Genomic DNA, 19139 nt, shown 5'->3' on the forward strand with positions numbered 1-19139 from the left:
AAATGTAGAAAGATTCTTAATTGGTCTTTTCACTGCGTCATTCTGCCTGTCTGTTTCAATGACTTTCTGTAGTCACGACTAGAAATAAGAAACACTAAATTATTCAAGGGATCTGCATCATCTTTTGCTAAGCACATCTGAAAGAAGCACTAGGGTCCTCTCACAAAAGGTTTAGTATCATTACGGACCATTAAGTGGAGGAAATGAAGCAAGTGAATACAATGATGAGAAGAAATATTACCTGCATCACGCTTGCTTTTAAGAGGGAAAATAACCAGGAAAGACAAGGAAGAATTAGGAGAGAAAAATGCAGGTTTAGAACTTACTGATCTTCTTTGTCTTAAGATAGCAGCTTCTGCTGGGTGATTGAATCTGAACTTATGAGACTTGCCAAGGACAACAAGGGCCCCTGTGAAAAACAGTAATTAGAAAACTCTGGGGACATAACTCATCAGACATTGGTCCCTAGGATGTCAGCAGTTTCTTAACTCCAGTATACAGATTATAGCACATACAGACACTACAGAAATTGCCAGTACGGAACAGCAGAGTTGTTCTGTAAACAGCATCCAAGCAAACTTATGTTGGAGATCTCTGCAAACTCAACATAACAGTAAATTCCCTGTTCATATTAAAGACTGGCATGACTTCATATCAAAAACATAATCAGCCCACTGCTGGAAACTTGTTTGTACACTGTCTTTTTAAGAATCCAGATCATGCAAGTTCCCAGAAACTGGATATATTTTCTATTTTCTTTTAAACAACCTGAAAGTATGGGAGCCTGATCCATTTCATCTGAGCTCATTCACCATAGCCTATGACTCTGTGGCTAGTACCCTCCACCTAAATACACTCTGAAAAAGTTGAAGGTGATTTCAACGATATTACATGTTGTCAAAAACCCCACCAGTGGTCAGCTGGCTTTGAGCCAGTCTCTACTGCTTGCCATACCAGCACCTTTGACTACAGGTCTTTGCTTTTCAGAAAGCTACAGACTACTGCTACCAAGGGGTCTTAATATTGTCACCTATGCCTTCATTTTACTTTCTGTGGGATACTTAATTTATTTGTCCCAGTCTAGAAGTTCTAGCCATGGATCAAAGCATATGGTGCTAGACAGCAGTAGGAGATCTGGATGAGTGCCATAAATCCTAGTTTCTAAACTCCAGTGGTAAGTTGATTATAATGCAGCATTTACAGAAAAAGCAAGCCTTACCTTGTGACAGACGACATGATCCAGTGACTTCACATCCATTCACAGTGCAGTGTGCACCCTGAACTGGTCGCAGTGTCACAATCCCACAGTTGTTGTCTATCATACAATGATCCCTTTCAATCCACTGTCCCTGCAAAACTACCATATACAGATTTGGTTTACCTCACCTGTTGATTGGGTTGGTTTGCACTCTTTTCCTCAGGATGAAGTACCACACACTATTTGACACTGACTACACACTTTGTATCTCAGAGGTGCAGAACAAGGAGATTAAACAGTCTTGATTCCTATCCAATTACCCAATATCACAGAAAAAACGTACTTGATCAAAAATAGTGAGATTGATCTTTCAGAGTATTTCTGATTCTGGAAAATGATACACTACTTTCTGATCTGTGAGCTGATGTGCAAATTCTTCTGTTGTGCTGAATTTTCGCATTGCTATTACGGCATTTATTATTTATATTTTACTAACCTACTGGCAGTAAATAATCAAACTTAACCAAACTTAGCAGAGCTAACCAAAGCTGAGATTCTGCAAAGTTTCCTATTTTGGTATGAAGTTTCAACTATCGTAATTTGTTAAAGTTAAGAGCAGGAATGAGATGCAATGCAAAATATTCTGAATCATTTGGATTTTATACCTAAAATACTCTGCCCAAGTAGAGTTGAAAAGTATTTTTAATGTCTCATGATGACTTGTGCCACCAGTTTAGGATAGATCATAACAAGTTCTACATGTTGGATGAAGGTATTTCTAAACTCTACTGTAGCATTTCACAAGTGGGAAGAAAATTTTGAAGAGATCGCAAATCACACAAGACCATTGGCTTTTTTACCTTTTAAACAAAACCAAAAACTAACTGAAAGATTTTAGCCAACTTAGAACAATTATTCTTTTGTACTCACCTTCTCCTACAAAGAAAGCTGACAAACCAGTACATTACTTAGCTATTACGCATGACAAACATAAACCTCCTGGTTTGACCAGATCATATCATGAAATAACTTGAAATACGATTCTCTTACCAATGTCTTGATCTTGGTCTGAATCACTTCTTCCAATTTTGGTTGTTCCTTCCTAAAATAAGAAAAGAACTAATTTAAAAGTAGGTTACTGAAAGTGTATTATATATAATAATTAAAAAAGCTTTGGTAGAGCATCTTAGCAAATACATGAAATAGATCACCTGTGAATGACTGAATTGCTCAGAGTGAACTCTATCTACTGCTTTGCAATACTTCAGCCTGCTGTCCCCCATAGCAATGCTATTACTTCTTATCCTGTAGCTATATCAGATTCTCCTATTATGACTACAGTAGATGAAGTAAATCCCAGTGGATGATTTTTGGACTGTGCTTGATAAAATGTTTTGAATATAAACACACATTCTGATGCTTTGAAGTGAGACTTGATGTACGCAGAAATGAGATAATTCTTTTCATAAATAACCATGTAGGAAAAAAGAAGTTGCAAAATTATTTGGTTAACTGGGCTTTTCAGATAAAAAAGTAACAGGATTCCTGTTTTGTAAGGGAACTTTCATAGATTATGAATTCTTCAAACTAACTACTAAACAAGAATCTCTTTTCTGAAACTTAAATGACATTTATTACAAGTCATCTTGATGATTATGGTATGGTATATGGGCAAGTCCCCAAACTTGAAGATTCAATAACTTCAAAGAAAAGTTCTTACTTCCTGCCCAGGAACAAAAGTCTCCAGATCAAGCAGGCTCAAAGCATATTATGGGCCAATGACAGAATAGAGACAATATTCTTAAGGTACAGTGCAAATATCAATAAAGAGTCATTTAATACTATGAGAAAAAAATACCCCCAAAAAATCAATGAATTTGCCACCTGTCTTGAATGTTCCGTTACCAGTTCTATCTTCTTCCTTAGGAAAATAAAGCAAGATCATTTCCCAGCTCTGAAGAAACACTACACTTGATTATTGTAAACTGATTAGTGAATGTGCTCTACAATGACTTTAGTGGCAACTCTTTCAGTCATACTAAGATTAATTATGGTCACTAAACTATTTGACTTTTGTGCTCTAATTAGAACAAATTGAATACGCTTTCTGCTCCAAGCATATTATAGCCCTGATTTAAAGATTAAGCAAGAAATAGCAATCAGAAGCCTGAAGACTGGGAAAAAGGGAGTTGTACATTACCGCAAGACAATGCAGTTACAGGTAATTATGGGTAAACAACAGTGGTTTTGTGCACTGGAGGGAAATGGAATTACTATCATTCAGTTCCTCACAGAGCTCAGCTGTCTGAGCCAATTAACAGACCTCTTGTAATACAAGCCCTGCTCAGACACCCTTGCCAGAAAGACTGAAATCTGGATTGTGCCCAGTGACCCTGCTTTGGAGTAATTATCAAGTTAGGTATCAGCTTAATGTTCAGTGGACTCAACCACAAAATACCCACCTGGCTTGGCCACAACTTGAAGAAAACTTAGAATCCATATTGCCTTTGTCTCATCTCACACAATCAAGTGAGTCAACAACATGTATTTTAGACAAAGAGAAGTAAACCAACTCCTAAAAGTCTTCTTTATCAATTATATTCTTGACTAAGCAAAGAAATATTTATTGTAATTTCAAAAGAAACTTTTTTTCCAATGTACTGAAATAACTCTTTGCTAACACAATTTAATTCAGAAAAGTATATTACAGCAGTCTTGGCTCACAAAATTCACAATAGTATCCCAGTGAGTGGAGTGACTCTGTGAGAGTTTAAGTACAATTAAAAACTGCAGCTGAGAAGAAGGGGACAGATGCAATACAAGCAAACTAAATCAACTTAAAGAAGAAAACAAAACAAAACCTGCCAAAACCCAGGTCCATGTTGATTTCAATTTTTCCAAAGCTGTTACTAAGATAGTAATTTAAAGATTTATACTCTTTCCTAATTTAATATTGAGTATTCTACCTGAAAAAGCGAAAGATGATTCAGATGACATGAACTCACAACTTCATCTGAACATATTGAGGTACATCTTCAGATCTTTTGAAGTGTTTTTACATTGTTCCCCTCTTCTGCAGCACTTCCTGACTAAGTGTAGAATTCCCAAGGCACATTATAAATCCATAAAGACTGAAACTGCTTTCCCCCTTCAGTTTTGGGAGTACTCCAACTTTCAAAAAAGTTTTTCAGGTATATCTTTTTCTAAAACAAATCCCATATTTTTAAACAACGCAAAAAGCTCAGTGAAATTACAGGGAAAACACATATTTTTGTTAATGAAAGCCAGAACAAAAAAAGAACAGACCTAAGAAGGGTTTCTTGAGCATAGGCACAGCATTGATTAGTGCAATTAAGAGCTTGGCATATCAAGACACTAAAAGCATAACAAAATGTTTATTCTACATAATCCGAAAGCCGCTGCCACGACTTCTCTCTAGAAGTGCAATGCGAAGTACTGTTATATGCTGAAGCCCTAATATGTAAGAAACCACTAATGTTTTACCTTCTTGCTGTTCAGATGAAGGTAATACACACCAGAGTCTAAAAGATGCAAAGCACAAAGAAAAGAAAAGGCAGCATCTAGGAGCAAAGAAAGAGGGGACAAAGATGTTAGTGTGACAGACAGACACTAATGACTTCAGAAGGTGACCCTTCAAATGAGGTTTCTCCATTAACAATAATAAGTATCTGCAAATTACTTAAGGTGTTGTCAAAATTAGCATGCTTAACGTTAACGCAGGATTTGAGTAGTTCAAGTTGCACGTTGATCATCTCTAGATATTATTACTTGGTCCCTAATTATTACCTGGTATGATTTCTTTGTGCTGGCATGACAAAAATTAGTAAGTCTTCTCTTTCAACATGATACAGAAAAACATGATTTCCATTTCAAATAGGAAAAAAAAATCCCTTATCCCTAAATTGTATCGAGTAGCACAAAATCTAGATTTGGATTAAGATACTTCATTAGTAGACAGATCACAGAATCAGAGACATGATTTTCAACTATATTTAACACATTTTTTGCTCAGTATGACCTCAGTATCTCACCCTGAGATGATATAGCACTACTCCTGTGCTGAGGATATCATCATCCATGGCCATTAGATGAGGTAAACTAGAATCTATTGTTACTCCAGCTTTTTTTTTGTTGATATCCACACTGTATTCTTCCATGATGGCTTTCATGTCTGTCCACTTGCTTGTCCAATCTTTGGTCAATTGCTCAATCTTAAATAATAGAAAAGAAAACTATTTTACTTATTAAACAGGCTAATTTTTCTCATATAAAAATTCCTTCAGAACAGCATTATTTTTCCAATTACTGGATGCAAAATTCTTTCACTGGTAGCAATGCAGGTGTATTTATAATTGCAGTACATTTCTGTGGCAACAAAAATAATGAGGTAAAAACTGTACTACCACCTACTGAAGAAGTTTTAATCTATTGAAGACTAGTTTCCCAGAATGTAAGAAAGATGTACGATCATGCTAACTAGTTATTTTGCCTGTCTTTAAGCAAATCTTGACATTTAGATTTCCAAAACCTTTCCAGGTCACCAGCGATCAAATCTTAGTAATTTGGTGACTGTACAATAATTTTCTTTGAATAAACTGGGTGACTTTAATATTAGAAGAGCTCTGTATAATTAATTACTGTCGTATGTCAAGACACCTTTCAAACAGGGAGTAGATTGTGCAGACTTAGTGATACGCAATGGACAGTATCACATCAAGGACATGAGACTTTCACAACAAATTGGTAGCGAGCACCCAGCGTGCATTAAGGATGGCAGTTGCCTGCATATTCAGAACAAACAGGAAAGAATTAGGACAAAAACATTCTCAGATTTCAGAACTATAGCAATGCTTTCCCCCAGACCAGTGAAACAAAAGAGTTACAGCACCAAATAGTTCATACACACCTTCATTTCATTCTGAAGAACCAGCTCGGTCAGATTTCCATCCCTGTCATCGCTCCAAGAAGGACTGGAATTCCTCTGTACAAACAACAGCCACCAAGATCTACATGTTAGTTACCTTATCCACAACTGGCAGGCATGATCTTTCACTCCAGGATTTCAAGGACATGAATTCAGCAGAAGCAAAGACAAGATATACAAATGTTTGATGCTGCCTTCTAGCATCTAGCCTACACCTCTCTAGGTATGGCATGCAAGTTCTTGTGAAAAACTGGTGAAAGTGCATTAATAGAGAGATACTTCTGTGTAAATAAATCCTGGACTGTAGTTCCAGTCTCTCCCAGCAAAATGTGCTCTCCCATGGCATTGAAAACAAAGGTGCTGTTGTTATTATTATTGTTCCAAAGGAGAAAAACAGAGTTTCAGCTATATTGTGAGGGCTTACAACTTCATTTGGGGTCAAAATGTGCAGGAAAGGTGAAACTTCCAAAGTACTGTTGAGGTCTATTACTTCACTTTTTTTGGGAAGGAGGATTGTAACAAGTCTGGCAGGGAAATCACATCAAAGCTTAATATTTTGTACTGTCTTGGTACTTTCATATCCCTACAAATAAAATACTTCTATTTCATTATATTTTTGGACAACACCACCAGCTGACTCCATGCAAGACAAGAAAATCCTTCCAAATCATTCCACAAATGCTTATCCTTCAGGGTTATCAATATAATGACAGAAAAAAGTGAATTGACAGAAATGCAGTTAGCCTTATAAACATTGTGAAATCACACAGAACAGTTTAATTTCTCTCCAGTTGCAATAAACGTGGTAAGGTAAGCAGATAAGACAAAGTAAGTGACTGTAGCTACCTAAAGCTTGATTAGAGCTGCAGCTGGGAAGTGTTCCTACGTACCAGTTCAAAGCTCATCAGCATAGTTTTCAACCTATCAATTTCTTCTCGTAGTTCTCTGATCAGTTTTACATTTGCATCCTGAAACATTGAGACACAGATGTTGGAAAAATTATTCTTTAAAAAATTCTAGCTAAAGAATCAATGCAGAGCTGTTCCAAGAGCTGGGAGGAAAGGAGAACAGGCACACTCAAGCAGTACTCCTTGCTCCATTCACCCTGCCAGGCCCCTGGAATGCACTGCCTAGGTACAGGTGCTTCCCATCTTTGATAGGGGTTTTTTTCCCATAAACTCTGTTCCATCTCTTTTCTGAACACAGACATAACGTAGTATTTGTTCCCATTATAATGACAGCTGGATACATCACTACTTTTTTGGATTTATCTTCAAAATAGTCCCATCAGGTCAAAAAAATGCTGTTATTTCTCTCATGCAGAGGACAGAACCAGACTAGAGGAAACTAAGTGAGAATGTCACCAACCAAGGTACTAAAAGGCCTTCCAACTGATACACAAAGCATTTCCTGCCTGTTTGTGCGGAGGCATTTATCTCACTTTCAGTGTAAGCATCTCTGCACAGGCAGTGTCTGGAGACCAGCTTTTTGCAAACAGTTCAGGGAAATTCTTGAGTCAAAGCGTCAGCTTTCTCTCAAATGTCAGTGACACTTTGGCTCAGGTTGGTTTGCAGTGAGGGGAAGAAGGCAACTAGCTGAAGGGATCTAGCATGATCTTTCTATAATATCCAGGGTCCTATTTAGCTTCCATTAACATGGGAAAAAGGAGTACAAACCTTATTGAGAGTGCAGATACAGTGAATAAACCTGAAATAATACACAGAACAAAACAAAACAAGAATGAAAAGCAGAACTCAAAGCCTCACCTCATTCACTCTGGGCTTGTTGATAATATTTTTGGCATTTGAAGCATATCTCAAGGTACTCATGGTCTCGTTGTAGCTGGAGCTGGCAGGAGAGATAGCTACCGACAGAAAACAAATAGAAAAGAAGCAGTATTTTAAAAAGTAACCAGTTTAACCAATCACTTTTGAAAAAGGTGGATTTTTTCAGTCTTGCTTCTTTAAAAAACAAACCCAAAAATATCCTTAGGGATATTTCATCAAGCCCATAGAAAATGTCTTCTCAAGATTGTATTTATAACTGAATAACACACTTCAAAGCTATGACCTTGGAAAGTCTCTGAAGCTTAAATTCATGCACAAGCAACATGTCTTCTAATTTCCTTGAGTATCCTATGAAGTATTTATGAAAACCAAGGACAGATCCTAAGTGATATACCTGTCTTCTCACTGGAGTAGAGATGTATTTTAAGTGGGTAATGTAGGGAAAGATCCTAAAAGGGAATAGAAACCATACTCACTGGCAATCATAATGGTCTTGGAGTTGCCCCCTAGACTGTCCTTCAGAAGCCAGGTGAGGATGGAGTCACGGTATGGAATGTAAGCCGGTCGCCTGGTCCCACTGATGCTGCTTGTGGAAGGACTGTCTGCATGACTGCTGTCCCCTTCACTTGTTATGGTGTTTATGCTCTGACAGCTGCTGAACATCTGTGAATTTTGTGCTGAAGGAGAAATACCACAGAGCTCAGGAAAGGAGTTTTCTTTTTCTATTTAAATTTCTTAGATGTCATTACAATTTCTGAAGATGCCATACAGCTGTTCTGTTCAGCTTTTTGTTGTAAATATAGAGAAACATTAAGACAACACATGGTGAGGGAGTCCTAGGCTTTTATCACTACCCTTCAATATAAAGAACTACTGTGCTTACCTAAAGTGGAGATGACAATTCCAAGTGTAACTAATGACTTGTTAATATTGGCACCTTCGGTAATACGATCTTTACAGTAACTGGGATCAGCTCTTTCACTGTAGCATACAAGCATGTAAAAGACAGTGCAAACCAAACAAAAATGCTTAATTATTAACATACAATCAATATGAAAACATTATGTATTTTCCTGACATACAAGAAAACAGAAATTACAAGTTTTGTAATTAAAACCCATGTGCTTTGAATTATTTATATTGAGCTCTGGCTCAGAAAGTCCAAACAGCCATGAGCAAATGTCATTGGCATGAACTACTGTTAAACACCCATCAAAACATAAGTTTAAGCCTGAAGTGGGCAACCCAATCATAGGTGTTCTGAATTAAAAAAAACCAACATATATTTACAATGCAAGTCTAGATTGGCTCTGTGCAAAAGTCTGTATATCCCCTCAGTACTACTTCCTCTGTTCAGACATACATGGCAATTTACGTTCTTGAGAAAGAAAAATGTCCTGTTCTCCAACTGTTCTGTAACTCTTCTTTCCGTTCTCTGTCACATTCAGCATAAATCCATGTTCCTCAATGAAATGCACAGCTAAGAGCAGAGACTTACAGACTTTGGAACATGAACATAAGCAGTGAGATATGACTATTTAACCCTGTCCATGCTAGGCAGCCATGAGGAATACATTCCTTTTTTTCTCTTTCTTTTCAAGCTCAGATTTGATAATTCCACCAAGAGCTACTAGAATATCCGCTTAACAAGAATACAGGGTAGAATGGAATTACTTAAATGTATGTAACAGCACAGTATTGGATCTTGAGACCCAGGAACTCCCTTCTCCAATGAAATCGAATATCCAATGCACAAGAACAGAGACAGAGACAGCTCAATATTCCTTGTTACTGTATACAAAAGTCAGGCTTATTGTTAGTTTAATGAAGTTTTAAAATATTAAATTTCATCTTTTAGGCAGTACCATCTTCAGAGAAAATTACCTGTTTGACCTTCAGTATCTTAATTACCTGCCTGCAAGGTCCACTAAGTTGATCTTGCTTGCAATTTCAGAGGGGAGATTATTCTCCAATATAGCCTAAAGATAAAAATGTAAATAAGGAAGATTATTCCTCTTAATTAACGAAAATAAAAGAGATGTATTCATTTGTTTGAAACTGAGCTGTACATGACTGTCTCACTGCCTTTCTTTGTGACCTTGACCCATTGACTATGCTCAAACCATTAACTCAACAGCTTTCTCACCCAGCAGAGAAACCACCCTCTTATGCTGATTTCCTCTTGAAAAAAAAACCTTACTGCCTAGCGACTGTGAAAGGCTTTCTTGTAGATCTTGCAGTTATTTTCCACTAATGTATTCCAAAGGTCTTTTGTGAAACTACTGAAAAATAGCCCAAAATGTTCTGTGATTACAGGATGTTAGAAGTGTGAGATAGAAAAGGTCTATTGGATCACTGAACGACTTCCCTGCCAGAGAAGGATATAATTCCTCCAGAGAAAGGGTGCATTGTCTCTGGGAGAGTAGTGGATGCCAAATGCTAAAGAGATGAGCACATCTGAAAAGCTGGACAGATACAAAATTTTGATGTTAAACTAATGCTATATTTCAATTAAGGATCCTAAACATAATATAACATCAAACATATTCACACGTAATTTTCACAGCACACTAGACTGGGTATTACATTTCAAAGGGCTGATTAAAACTCCAAACACTTCTTTTTACAGAAATCTTTGGCATCACTTCTGACTATAAGCTTGCATAAAAGAACAAGAATACCTCAGTAAACACTCAACACATCAAGCAGTCTAGGAAGTGTAACACATCTGCAGTGTCATCCAAAGGAAATAAGTAACAACTTCTACAGAGATTATTACAAACAGTGCAAAACAGTGAGAAGTAAACAATGCACAACACACTGAACAATGCTTTTTGAGAGCAAAGAGAAAAGGAAGCTGGATTATTTTTAGCTAACCTGAGTGTAGTGGATGGTGAAGATAGCATGGGATCTGCTGCTAGCATTGTGAATATGTGTAGCTGCTGTGATTCTAGAAAGAAGAACAAACCATTCAATTACAAAGGTTTATTTCCTTGTATTCAGGAAAAGCAAAAATAACAGCAGAAATGAAGACGAAGGAATGCGAAACTTGGAGACTACGGTAGGCTGTATTCTTGGATCTGATCACAGTGTTTGGCAGAGGACCTGGAAGGGTGGAAACTAAGGGTCAGCTGGAGGTGGTTTTGTCCACTAGCAGCAATCTGAAGAAATATCTTAAAGCGCCTTTATAGCACAACTGTAAAGTGTGGTGTAAGGTAGAATACAGCAGAGAAGTACAGTCAGCAATAGCATCATACAGCTCACCCTCAACACCACTGAATATACTGGCCCAGTACATTTTCTCCATATTGTCCCCATGTGCAGCCTTCAGTATCAGTTTTGCCAAGCTTGCCCTCAAGAGCAGGCAATGTTAGTAGTGCAGATAAGGACTGTGGAACCATGGTTTTGTATTAAACCCAGCTGTCAAGAGTCCTGCAGTGACCAGTTGCACTAGACAGCAGAGAGCGCGCAGCTGTGTGTATACTGCTGAGCATCAGACACAGGAGGCTGAACCCAGGACTCTCCTCCCTATTGCACTCTGCTTCTTACACCTTCACAGCCACATAAGCAGGCACTGCCAAAAATTACAGGCAGTCTAGTGCTTCATGGTCATATGTTAGCCTAAGCTGAGGAAGCAGCAGAACATGAACTGGTCTCCAGATGTTGGAGGAGGAAGGCAAACAATTATGTGAATGGCAGAAGACAAAACACAGCTCTACAGTGGACAGAGAATATAAGGGAACAGCACTGAAGTTTATAAAGCAAAAGAGAAACAGAAAATGCACCAGGATTTGGAGGAGGAAGTGTTAGTACTGACTTCTCACCTCTGACAATACTCATAAGCAGAGGACAAGTTCATATCTCAACTAATCACAACCTATGTGAGCATTTTTATGGGAGAATGTATGCGTTAGATTTTTATATGTTGTATTTCATCACGGCATGTGGTGTACATTTTAATATATTTAACTGCTCTAATAGTACTACCTAGACTCATTGGTTGCTTAGCTTAACACAGCATGAGGGCTATGCTTATGGAAATAGGGAAATTTGTATTTTCTGCATTTTGAAATTTTGTTCTTAAGCATTTGAGACTAGGTCTTGTAAAGTGTCAAAAGTAAAAATAATAGCACTGAGAGCAACAACAAAAATAATGACTGCCTATAGAAAATCGTATTTGTTTATTTTATAACGGACAGGCGGAGCCAGAGCAGGGCTGGAGATGGCCTGATAAAACCAACTGGTTGAAAATACGCCTTCAATAAACTTTGCTTGTTATTAGTACAGGAGTTGCCCTCTCAGCCACGAAAGGCACCACCCATGTTCAAGCAGAGCTCCCCATCTGTATTTTTCCTGCATAGTCAAACCTGGAGCCGTCATGTTCATTTGGCATCATTTCTCAGACTGCAGGTGGTTTAAATTAGTTTGTTTGCATTTACAATGTGCTACTTCACAAAAACGAAGACTATAGGTAAACAGCAGTTTCCTGTATATTCCAAATAAGTTTTTGGAATGTTCCTCAGAAAAAGACAACACTCCTTGGTTTCATGCAAGTGATAAAGTTTGAAACTTCAACATCACAAAACCACACAAAACACTGAAATTCTGATTTTGTTTTCTCTGCATCTTCTATTTCCTTAGCAATGAGACAACTTGGGATTTTGGTGTTAGTCTGAAAAAGGCTCTTCTTACTATAGAATTGCATTTACTGATTGCTAGAAGCAGAAGCAGTAAAACTCAGTTCTGCTATTTTCTGCTATCTGTATATTTTGTTTTTGTGATAATGCAGCTTAGTTTTTATTTACTTCTCAGCATCACTGGTATTCTAGAATCTTGACCTCTTTTCTGATAATACTTAATATCAATTTTGGAACTGTGATTTGTATTTGGAGGATCCTTTACAGCAGTTGTACTGATATCCAAGGCTCCCTGTTGAAAAAGTAAAAAAGTGCCTTGACTAACGAGAGCCAAAATCATTGGCTTCATTAGTAATTCCCACAGTTCTCCCATAGCAAATGTGCATGACCTGTACTAAGAACTTAAATGCTTATGAAAGTCAAACCAAATAATTACAAAACAAATACTTTTATAAATTAAATACAAATAAACTATCTTCTCAGCAGTATTAAATTACTAAGTTACACTAACAAGTGAGTTGAAAGCCAGTCTAAAGTGTCAAGAGCAAGTGGAGAAGAAAAACTTAAGTCTGTTTACAGCAAAACACTTCCCTGGCATGCATTTTTTGTCCCAGACAGATGGTTGAATTTTCTGGGTAAGCCAGCATGAGATCAGTTTTGAAGAAACAACTTCATGAGTACTTGTAGCTCTTACTGTGGATAATATGAGGGTATGTAACATCTTATGTGCACATCATACACAGCAAATCTGACATCATATCATGAAAAGCATTGGCAACAGTCAGTAAAACAAGCCTCAATGAAATCAACACATGGTGAAAGAAGTGTTAAATAAAGACAGAGCTGGTTTGTTTTATAAAATACCTTTTAGCTATTCCTTCTTCTAGAAGTTCTACAACTTGCTTGTAGTCTGTAACTAAATGTTGAGTCAATCCTGTCAAAGATTTAAAAAGAGTTATATGCATATTTTTTTCAGGAAGTTTCAACCAGTTTACCCAACAACAGGAGCATGAGGATGCTCTGCTGGGAGGCCAGTCTGTGCTACAAGTAGTCTTTCAACTAGAGTAACCATTTATTTAAAAATAAGATAAAATGATGCAGATAAAATCCTTCAGAGGCAGTGACATCACTATAAAAAATGCCTTTTGCCTTCAAAGTGCGGGCATTTTTCCAACCTGTCAGCAGAAAAATGGTATCTAAAACCAGTATAACTAAAACTCTGTGAGAAATTTTCGGCTATGTCACTGCTACTAATTGGGTACAGACCCTGTAAAGAAGCTTTTTGCCATTGCCTCTGGATAATGGCTCCGTTCACACAACAGAATTAGCAACCAACCCCTGAGAATATCTACCATTTACTTAACTAGGTTTGAGCCTGCAACTCACGAGCCTTCATGCTCTTTTCTCCCTAGAGCGGACATAAATAATGATACGAAACATCCGACCTTTTCAGATCTCCTGCTTCCAGTTTTAAATTTTTCATTTGATTTTATTTTTAAGTGGGGAAAAAACCCCACCGAAAACAAATGAAAAGAAATACTGCATTGAAAGCCTGCTGTGGTGGAGTGGCGGTTGTGACTAACAGGGCCCCGGAGGAGGGCAGTGTGCTGCTGCGGCACTGCCAGCCCCTTGCACAACGCAAATTCCAACAGACACACAAAATTAACCTCACCAGGCTTGTATTTCACAGCAATACAGATTAATATGTCTCGTTTGCATTCTACGGTAATGATTAGTTATCACTGGTACTGCAGTGACTCCTAAAAAAACCACCTGAGCTGTGAAGCAAGTCTTTGTCTTAAGTACCTAATAAGACACTCCTCTGCATCATGTTTTACCCCACAGCTGGAATCCAGGGCTACTTCCTCCCCCCATACTGATTTAGGTTTGGTTTGTTTTATCGTAGGCCAAAAAAGAGCGGATGAAGGCAGAGTACTAAAAAATCTGATATATTTGGATAAAATCATTAATCTACTAATGTAAATCAAAATGAATATAAAGTTCAACAATACTGAAATAAGAACTTCTGGCATTGTTAGAGCCTATCCTTACATCATAACAGCTTGTTTGACTTTAAATCATAGAATCATAGAACAATTAGGGCTGGAAAAGGACCTTAAGATCATCTAGTTCCAACCTCCTGCCATGGGCACCTTCCACCAGAGCAGATTGACCCAAGCCCCATCCAATCTGGCTTTGAATACTGCCAGGGATGGTGCAGCCACAGCTTCTCAGGAACCCATTCCAGTGCCTCACCACCCTCACAGTGAAGAACTTCTTCCTTATATCTAACCTAAACTTCTCCTGTTTCAGTTTGAACCCATTACCCCTTGTCTTATTGCTACAGTCCCTGACGAGGAGTCCCTCTCTGTTATCCTTGTAGGCCCCTGTCAGACACTGGAAAGCTGCTGTGAGGTCTCCACGCAGCTTCTCTTCCTCAGGCTGAACAATGGAATGAAATGAAAGCAAAACCTAAGCCAAAGATGGGAATTTATTTTAGTCTGCAATACACACACAGAGAGGAGAGGGGAAATACTTTTGGATCATCCACACTTCAAAAAACTCTTAACTGCAGTGTGTACACTATGCACAGTATAGGATGATTCTCAAACAAAAGCATTTCTTCTGCTCTGTGGTGTCCCTTTACAATACATTCATTCCAGAAGTCATCACATTTTCCATTTGAGAAAGAGGCCCATTATTTTTCCAACAGCACTGGGATCTTCAAAGCTCAGGATATGGAAACTATCATATATTGTTTTCCCAGAGCCTTTTTCAGGGTTTCATTTAACGGAATAAAAATCCAGCTATAAAATGAAGGCACAGAAGAAATTCTTACCTACCTACATTTCCATTAGTACTGGAATAGTGAATCTAGCAAAACATTTAGTTTTTCAATAAGGCAAGTGAAATACTGTAAGTGTCTCTGAAAAGAAATGACAAAGTGTTCTGCTGGCTGCTAGAAAAAAGAAGGTGACTTTCAAGTCCCGTAGAAAGATCAAAACCACTTGCTCATCTAGAAATCTGCCTTGGAGTAAGAAAGGATCTCCCCAGAAATCTGTCTCAGAGTAACAAAATAGATTGCATCATTTCCTGGTTTAAGAGAGGCCGATTCCTTAACGGTGCAACCATCTGTGAGGGAGAAGTTTGAAATGATTCCAACCCAAAGCACTGAAACACTTTCAGCATTTTAAAGGCTCCAATCTCACAGCCTTTACGTGGAAAAATGATGGGCTGGAAACAATTCAAAATACTTGAGCTGGGACTTCCTGACTGGGCTTGCAAACGGAAAATGCATTGCCAGAACCATCTAAGCATCCTGAAAGGGGTTAAGTTTTCCCATTTTCCTCTCTGTCTGTTCTTCACCCAGGGCTAACTGTACTCTGGACATCACTGATAATAAACACACAACTAAAACTAACGGTACACTGGGAAGCTCCTGACCAAAATCAGCAAACCTTAAAATCACTGATGGCTTGCAAGAAGTATGATGCAAATAGAGATGCTAGCCCTTACCATACTGGATCTATGGGGAAATAATGGGAAATTTCTGAGCTTTGCTCATGTTCACCATTTTTATTTCTTCCATACAGCAAACTACCTGGAAGGAGAATACAAACAAAATACAAAACAAGCTCCCCTTCTAGTAAGCTTGCTGGCAATTCTGATCTCAGCCATCTAGCTATTGGAAACAATATACTTGCACGTACTCTCTCTGATGCTGCAGAGAAACTACATATAACACTGCCAAAGACGCCTTCAGCATGTAGATGGCCCTCATTACAGAGATCAGTAGTTATTGATTGCAGCAAAATATTACTGCAATTGAAAAGGGCATTTTGTACCAGTGTTGTGAAACACTTCATTTTCTGGAATCTGACGTTAATAATATCCAGCTGGCTGTACTCCTCACCTGCATTCAAAAGACCTCTGGACCTGCTCATTGCTGCTTACTGTTGATGTGATCTAACGAGTGCAGCTCCAAAAGGAGCCATGTAATCATATCTTCCTTATTAGTCCCTCTCCCCAAAAGGCATCAGGGTTGCCTCAAGGAAAGCAAACTGTTACAGTTCTTAATTGAACAAACTGTACATAAGCATGTTTATTTATTAATATACACTTATATACACATATCTAAAAAAGAAAAACCCTAGGCCATCTGACTGTTGGCCTAAGCATCTAATTGACTAACAGCATCTAATTATACCCTCTGATACCTTCAGCAGAGAAATTACTTCATTTTCCACGCATGTGATCAATTTTTCTAAAAATGCACATTTATCATTAAAATTAAATTTTTTCTTACAGGCATTTGCATAATTATTTTTGGAGGCTGTCATAAGATACAGAGGGAGAGAATCTTCTAAAATAAAGTATTCATGCTGGATTTGCAAACATGGCCAAAGCAGGCAAATATTATCTAGATTCATCTTTTTCCATTATCTTTCCCCCCTTATTTTACAAAATCTAATCAATTGGGGAATTCTTTGGGATATTTCAGGACTCTAGTATAAAATTGCTTCTCTTAAAGTTTTTAGTTGTGCCCAAAATCTTTATTCAAAAGGGGTAAAAATTAAATTAAAAAAAAAAACCCAAAAACAAAAAACCAAAAAGCAAACCATAACCAAACAAAATCCACTAACACAAGAACAAACAAACAAAAAACAGAACTATAAAAGCAGTCACAGATTTGGCCTGGAAGGCTCCAGATGAAGACAAAATAGTGACAAAAGGCAAGCCAGCCCATTGGTAGAAGCTATAACTTCATTTTCTTTTAAAGCAGGGAAACTCAGTTATATGCAGCCAAGGAATCACTGGAGATATAAGGCCTGAGAAAAGGGATGGAAATTGCCAAGGAAGGAAGCAGTTTAAAGACCTTTTCTTGTGTGGTGAATGAGCAGCTGCTAAAGGAAAATAATTAGTATCTGTACTCCACCAACAATGAAGTTGTCCGATAACAAGCAGGTAGAAAGAATCTTGGAAAGACCTCAATAAAAGCCAAATGTCTACAAATCTGCTTTTCAAAGAATGATAAGTTTGCCATACTAATGAGACCATCAATTCATCTATTTTCCAACTCTCCTTAAACAGGATGCTGTTTAAAGAGGGCTGGGAAAGCACAGCTGAAATAACCAGAATGCCAGATAGTCCCTTGTGTATAAGACCATGCAAGTTCAATGCTTCCCAAGTGCTTATTTCAAATTTTGAGATGAGGAATTGGAAACAACTGTCTGTTGTTAGACGTACTATGACCAATACTGCTGGTGCCCAGGGAATGAGAGCTGGAAATTCCAGGCTCCAAGCACTCAGTCAAATCGCTCTACCTGTTGTCATATCTTGCCTTAATCTCTGAAGTGAGGACAACAATCTGATGGGCAATACCATGATAAAGAAAAAGAGAGGGAGAAAAAGTGAACCAGAGAGAACAAAAGGAATTCACAAAACATGCAGAGGCAAGAACTGTATTTAACAGCCCAAACAAATCGGTATTTTAACTAACGTGACAGGACTAATAAAATTTTGCATACAAAATGCATACCCCCAAGTGTTACTACCCATTTACTAGCCAGCCAAGCAGCAGCAAAATCTGATACCAGAGGCAATTTGGGAATTCCACTCACTAGATATAAGGTACCTGGAAAAGGAAATACATGCATTTACTTTCTAAACAAACTCAGTGATTTTTGAAACTTCCATCAGCTTGGAAAAGGCTCTTCCTAGTAGTCTCCGCTGTAAAGCTACTCTGTGTTATTTTGCATTGATAGAATAGTAGAAGCAATCCAGAATCACACCAGGAACATATGCAAAGATACATACAGACCTGATCAATATTTACTTGAAATTCTGATGCTAGTTGCGAAGCCTGCTCTTACCTTGTACATATGGTCCTGTTTCAGGGTGCTCTCGGACTCTAAGTGTGTAAGGTTTCTTTTGGTCTGATTGTTTCAACAAATCTCGGACACGCTCATTATAGATTTCAAGAAAACTGAAAAGCACAAAAAAAAGTTAAATGCACACAATGGGGAAAAAAAACCCCAACAGTGTATATTTAGACAATGTAACCACCTGAATCTTTCATGATAAAGTCAATTAATCAATTTTCATTATCCTATTACTGCCCCTTCCCATGCAGCACATGTAGAAAGAACTCATAATAGCAAATTTCCAAGAAGCAAGAGGCATACAGTATTTATTTAAAAATTCATAAAATGTGCTTTTTTAACATTAGTGAGTTCAAATCGCCAGATTTCCAAACATAATGTTTCATTAGATCAATGGGAATAGTGAATAAGAATGGAATGTAGAATTACGACTCAAATTTAGCAGTTAAACAAACAGGAAGCCCATTTTTGATGCACTCCTATTGCACTCCTATTTCAGCTGTATACACGAAAGTGAAGAGACAGCATCCAAAGAGCTATGCTGAGATGGAAAACTAAACCCAACACTTTCTCATCCTTCCTCTGTGCTCTCCCCTTTGTTCCAAAGTTATTACCATCTGAGAAAACAAAACCAAAATAAACCACTCTTGACTTTCTTTGATTACAGGAATATGTTGTTGAAAGCATTTA

The 19139-nt window shown here is 37.8% G+C and overlaps 1 protein-coding gene across 1 annotated transcript in view; it reads right to left on the reverse strand.

Annotated features, from left to right (window-relative positions):
* Positions 1-19139, reverse strand: part of STARD9 (StAR related lipid transfer domain containing 9) — a gene marked incomplete at its 5' end in the record, with an annotated part of 104679 nt that overhangs the window by 34264 nt on the left and 51276 nt on the right. The window contains 13 exons of the mRNA XM_080618790.1: positions 327-409; positions 1220-1357; positions 2249-2300; positions 5251-5430; positions 6126-6200; positions 7034-7111; positions 7910-8007; positions 8407-8607; positions 8814-8911; positions 9842-9909; positions 10808-10880; positions 13432-13501; positions 18441-18553. Of these exons, the coding sequence (XP_080474916.1) occupies positions 327-409; positions 1220-1357; positions 2249-2300; positions 5251-5430; positions 6126-6200; positions 7034-7111; positions 7910-8007; positions 8407-8607; positions 8814-8911; positions 9842-9909; positions 10808-10880; positions 13432-13501; positions 18441-18553 (1327 nt within the window). The remainder of the gene's footprint in view (positions 1-326; positions 410-1219; positions 1358-2248; positions 2301-5250; positions 5431-6125; positions 6201-7033; positions 7112-7909; positions 8008-8406; positions 8608-8813; positions 8912-9841; positions 9910-10807; positions 10881-13431; positions 13502-18440; positions 18554-19139) is intronic.

The sequence above is a fragment of the Psittacula echo genome, assembly GCF_963264785.1.
Source record: "Psittacula echo genome assembly, chromosome: 5".
Lineage (NCBI taxonomy): Eukaryota > Metazoa > Chordata > Aves > Psittaciformes > Psittacidae > Psittacula > Psittacula echo.